The sequence below is a fragment of the Prunus dulcis genome, chromosome 4 (assembly GCF_902201215.1).
Source record: "Prunus dulcis chromosome 4, ALMONDv2, whole genome shotgun sequence".
Classification (NCBI taxonomy): Eukaryota; Viridiplantae; Streptophyta; class Magnoliopsida; order Rosales; family Rosaceae; genus Prunus; species Prunus dulcis.
The window spans coordinates 20135943-20142121 of NC_047653.1; the positions used below are offsets into that span (position 1 = coordinate 20135943).

Here is a 6179-nt window from a genome sequence, read left to right on the forward strand (position 1 = left end):
AAACCAAACCACCCTTCATTCATCTCTCTCTCTCTCTATCTCTCTCTGTTTGTTTTTGGGTTTTAGTTTAGCTGACCACCAGTTGACAAAATAATGTAAAGAAAATGTCGATTTGAAACACAACCAGTCCAAGTCTTTAGTTTGAAGATTGTGTGGGTGTGTGTGAAGCTAAGCGTAAAGGAAAAGGAAAGAAAAGAAAAAAACAAAGTTGTGTGTGCGTAACAGTGTAACAGTGTAACAGTGTATGTGGTGTCTATTCTGCTATGATGCTTTGTTCATTGGAGATGGTAAAATAGGCCCTTCCCGAGGAGAGGCCCTGACATAACATTCAGTGGCTGCACAAACAGTACGAACACTAGTAGCTTCGCTTAGCTTAGCTTGCTAGGCACAGAACCAGGACCAGACCCATCACCACTATTAAAACAGAGATTAATAATTAATCATACAGCTTAGCTTAATTAAGCTACGTTGGTTAAAACAGGATCAGATGAATGAAAGCAAGAGAAAATGGTAGCTGCAATTAATATAATTTTGTTTCTTCATCCCCAAAGCCAAAATAATATTAATAAATAATATTATTATAACTAGAAATTAGTAAGGAGGGCGAGAGGGAGGACCCCAAGGCATGACTTGATCAGGAACACTTGTGAGCTGGCAACTCATAGGCGTCGAGCTCGCAACACCGCCGCCGCCGTAAACACTACAATGACTCTCAACATTAACGCGAGGCTTCGTCTCCTGAGCTTCATACTCAGCAGCAGGAGCCCCACCCTCAACACAATTTTCATGATCATCGTGATCATCACCAGGCAGAGGCAGCCTCAGCACCGTCGGATTCACAAACGTGGCACCCACAACCACAACAGCGCTCGCCGCCACCACCTTCCCTCCGACAATCCCTCCAAACACCTGCCCCTGCGCCCCAGCCAGGCATATCCCAAACGACCCGCTACCCGGCAAAGAACAGCCCCCAGCTGACGTGGCCATCTTCGAGGAAGCCGAGGAAGGGCACGTGGCTGTTGCTGGGACGGTGTCCATGAAGGAGCCGGAGAGGGAGAGGAGGTTGAAGGGTCCGTGAAGAAGAGACAGCAGAGAGGGTGCGCTGGGGTGGTGGTGTGGCCCAGCTGGGTGTACAAGGGTAACGTTGGAGACCGCCCCCGAACCGCTCAAGACGCTGATGCCCACGTGGCGCCTTCGGGCGTACTGGATGATGGCTTCGATGACGTCAGAGCCAGCGGAGATCTCGAGGACGACGGGCTTCATGGCGGCCTCGGAATTTTTGGTGATGACTATGGGGGGCTTGGGCTTGTTCTTCGAACCCGGCGGCCTTCCTCTCGGCTTCTTCGACATGATAATCTCACCTGACGGTGACACAAACTTTGACTTGGACGAGGAAGAGCCGCCTCCCACAACGACGACGCCCCCACTCGCGCTCCGGGGGCTATGCTGGGAGGAGCCGTCGTCGTCGTCGGAGTTTCTGCCGCCTTGCGAGAGAGAAATTGCACGAACACCTCCACCATAGTCTGCCGCCATTGTTGTTTTCAAACTCGAGAGAAAAACACAAAACAGCGAACCAGTGTTTTGTTTTGGGTTGTTTTATATATAGTCAGTTGCTCTCTCTGTGCTGGGGTTTAATGGACGGAGAAGGAAGGCCCAGAGAAAGAGGAGGGGAGAGAGAGTTTGGTTGGTCAGAGAAATGGTGATGGACGTATGTATGTTCTGGTTTTTTACTGGTAAACAAGCTAGGGCTCTTCACTAAGTACATTGTACATTTCGACCGGGGGACCCGTATTCAGGTGGGGCCCAAATCTTCTGTTTAAATCTTTTTGTTTTATGTGGTATTTTCTTTTTCTTTTTTTTGTTAAGACAGAAACTTTTCTCTTTTTTTCCCTTAATTAGAATAAAAGACTGAAGAAGGGTTTCTTTTGAATTCTTTGTACTGTCCACGAAATTGATACAGCAAAACAAAATAAAAGGTAATAAGTAATTAATTTTTACAATCTCATCCTTTCCTTTCCTTTCCTTACACATTTGATGCCTTTCAGTTTTCTTTCTGTCAACCACAACAAATTGTGACGGAATCCAAATGCCTTGTCATCATGGATTATTTTTGAAATTCAAAAATCCTTTTATGACTACATAGCCCTTCGGTTCTTCCCCTTTACATTTAATAGTGGGTTAATTACACCTTCCATCCAGCTTGTATTTTTGTTTTTTTACCAAACAAACGATAATATTTTATTAGATCAATTGAAAAAGTACATAGAAAGTCATTTCGATTAGCAATATGATGGACAGGGATAAAGCTTTCCCAGTGACTAAAGTCGGTTCTAGAGCTGAAATGATTTTTGAGAGAATAAATCACAAAGAACTTGTATAAAAACCCCTATCTACCATCTAAGTTGTCCTAAATCAAGTTATTTACATCAATGACAAAACCTGGCAGCTAACGTGCATAACTCTCCTAGATAAACTCAACCACCCAACACAATCAATAAAATTTCTGAGAATTACAAGAGATAACCAAACAACTCATTGAGTTTCTGAACTTTAATAACAAAATATACCAAATCTAAGAAACCAAAAAACACCGACTAAAGGAACAGCGACACTTTGCTCTACAAATGATGCATAACCAAAGCCATCCAGATCCATAATAGAGACAACCAGATCTACCAAGAGAAGAAAATAACATCATGGTCTGCCAAGGCACAGGAAAATACCGAAAATGAGGAATAAACCCCTAGATCTGAAGCTTCTCTTTCTAACTCTCCTCCACCCTCTACCACATGCTTTGCTGTGAAAATCGACTGAATCAGAGCTAGAGGAAAATAGGGCAAGGAGAAGGGGAGGGAGGAGTAGAAGGAAAGAGGAGAAGGGAGGGGTTGGTGGCTCCTAGGGTTTCTTTGCTTTTTTTTTTTTTTTTTTTCTAACTCTCCTCCTAGGTCCTTGGTTTAAATGTACCAGTCCAGCTAGGTTGAACTCAATGAGATTGGTCAATATTTTAAAAAAAAATTGATATTTTCTTAAGTTATGAATTCTTTCATTATTGACTTTTTTGTTAGCTTAATCGTCAAATTTACTTCTTCTTTTTTCCTAACGTAGCATTCAGTGCAAAGAACCTAGTAGTATAGCGGTTTGAAGTATTTATTCCCTCAGACAAAGTCCTGAGTTCAAATCATAGCATCCGTGTTGTGTGTGTGAGTTTAATATGCCATCGTCATTTTCAATAAAAAAAGATTCTCAAAAAAAAAAAAAAAGTAGCATTCAGTTGGCGCATGAATTAACTCATGTCAACAAATATAAATTTCTTTAAAAAAATCATATCTTGTAGATTTAAAGATAGATGAATACCACGTAACAGCAATCAAGCATCTATGAAAGTGAAAATAGGCCTACCAAGGTGTCCAATGAATAAAATAACAATTAACTTGATAGTGTCAGTGGTGTGACAATTTGTAACTTTACACATTTTTTTATACAAATTTTTAAAAAGACAAGGACCAACATGTTATAAATGTGATGAGCTTCTAATTCTTAGCCGATTATTGGCTAGTCTTGGAGATTTACCAGACAAAGACCATACGACAAAGAGAGGAGGAATGACAAACGAGAGAGAGAGAGAGATGAGGAATAGATGAAGTAAACCAAATAAAGATTAGGAAGATGGCGACTGAGAAAGAAATTGAGGCATTAGGGTTGGGAAAGTTGAGATAGCTTGAAACAAATCTAGAGCAACATGTTTTACACCACTCCTGATCCCGTCTAGTCCAGTCAAGAATATGTAAAATGTAAAACCGTGAACTTAGTCAGCCCATAAATTTTATGATCTTTCTCATATCAAATGGGACCGGTTGGGATACCGATTTTATAATCAATACAGATTTTTGCAGCACGATTCAACCTAGTTATCAGTTCTACAATTAAAACGCCCACACTTGGTATCAATGACGTTGGTTTATAATTGTTTGTGGTCATGGTTTAATCTAAAGAATGTTTAGCCCACAAATATTCCTGTGGCTAACGTATGAAAGTATAAATACTTAATGCGATTTTATAGGTGAGAAGCTTGACGAGAATTGGGATAGAAACAAGGATAAGGAACAAGGTTTTCTTTGTGTATTCCTCGTATATTATTCTTCTTCCAAGATTTCCTAAAAGAGAGGAAGAAGATCCCCTTTTTATAAACATCACAGGTTCTATTTATAGGAGTTTAAACAAGATAATTTATGAGCCGGTCACCTCGGCTCGGAGTCGAGCCGTCCATGTCACACCAAGTTGTCAGGTGGCGGACGGTCGGGTTCATCCACGTCCTCTTCTCATGATGACTTCACGCTTTTACTAGGGGGCGGGTGTAGGCAGAGTAGCCTGTTACGCGCGACAGTAGTCCCATCTGGTCAGGTGGTAGTTTAGGCGGTTTACACATGGCTTTTGAGAGGACGTGGACACACTTTATGAGGTGCAGCAAACTTGTGGTCAGAGGAGGTCTTGTCGTTGACATGGCTGATTCGTATCCCTTCAAATTTTCCCAAGGTAGCTCTGAGGCCGAGACAAAAGGTGGTTTGGTCATTTTCCGACGTGGTGCCCAAAGTCCACGTGTTATGTTTTTATTGGATAGACGGGCTCGATGTGTGCCGATCTAAATGAATTGGTTAGCCAATATGGTCAATTCCTCATCCAATTGCATTCACTGATTTATTGGTAGAGTATTGGTTAGTAAGGCTTTATAATTAGTCTCTCTTTAGTATTTATTACGTGGAGTTAACTACAGTTTAATATATATAGTCCCCTTTTATTGAGGGATTTCTCAAATGATTTTATTTGAGGGACACCTTTTAGGGCCCTCTATGGTTTTTTTTTCAACGATCCAAACCATTTATTTTCAAGTCTACATTCATAGATCATCCTTACAAAAAATTAGATAAATCGAACATCTTTTCAACATCCAATTATGTCATATAAAATCAATGAACACGGTGCTTCAAGAAAGTACTAAAATTTCAATAATTCAATTGAGTGGTGAAATGATCGAATTCAAGTGATTTTTTTTTTTTTTTTTTGTAGAGATGATCTTTGAATGAATATTTACAAAGTAGACGGTTTGAATTAGTGAAATACAATATAGAGTGGGTTCTACAAAAGTGTCCTTCAAATAAGCTTATTTAAGGAATTCCTCAACTAAAACTCTGTGTGTATATATATATTAACATACAGTAGAGACCTCATCTAGCCTATACGAGATTTAGGGAAAATAGAGAAAGCATTTATTTGGAATGTTTAAAAAATTACTTTGAATAATTCTTTGTTAGCATGATAAAGTATTTGGATATTAGCGCCCAAATAGATTACAGTTGCTACCAGTTACAGTGGTGCAACATGGGCTAATAGCATTAACTCTGAAGTTCATTATCAAATATGGAACCGGACCTTATATGGACTTTTGAAGCCCCTATGGTAAGTATGTGCGGCTAGTGATGGGTGATGACATAAATGGAAACAATTAATTATTCATGGAAATGAAATATCCTTCGAGGATAAGCGATGATATTAATTGTAGAGTGCTGTTAAACGAATTCTAAAATTAACTGAGTACACCCTATTACCAAACTAGTTATTAAATTACTAATTTATCCTAATATAAAATGACCAAAAATGATATACTGAATTATGAAACACCGTCGTCGTCTCCTCCACTGGACATAGCATGCCTCCTTCATAACATCATCTCCTCCACCATCTCACTAACACCGTCGTCGCATACGCTTCTCCACCATTATAACAACGCCGTCGTCGTACCATTATACTGGCGCGGTGGTCGTCTGATATTGATACATCTCATTTTGATTTCATTATCAAATGGGTTATACTGTCTCGATTTGTTCTTCACCGGCCACAATGTTTTGTAACCTTCCTCTGGAAATTGGTTTTAATTTGCTCTTCAAAGGGAGCAGTTTTGGGGTTGTTTAATATTGATGATTTGAAGATATCCATGACCATGTGGGTATGCTGCAAACTTGCTACAAACATCGGAAATGCCTTTATAGCTTTCTGGTTTAGATCCAAATAATATGTTGAGGGCCCCTGAAATTTCCTTCATATAACTTGTGAAATCAAATAATAAGTTCAATGTTTGTGTATGTAAATTCAATATATTTATAAATCTAAACATAGGGCACAAA

The 6179-nt window shown here is 39.8% G+C and overlaps 1 protein-coding gene across 1 annotated transcript; it reads right to left on the bottom strand.

Annotated features, from left to right (window-relative positions):
* Positions 1-520: 520 nt before the first annotated feature.
* On the bottom strand, positions 521-1707 carry LOC117626239 (AT-hook motif nuclear-localized protein 28-like). The gene has a single exon (XM_034357903.1). It carries the CDS (start codon positions 1531-1533, stop codon positions 592-594), a length of 942 nt encoding a protein of 313 aa, XP_034213794.1. The 5' UTR covers positions 1534-1707; the 3' UTR covers positions 521-591.
* Between the last annotated feature and the right edge of the window lie 4472 nt (positions 1708-6179).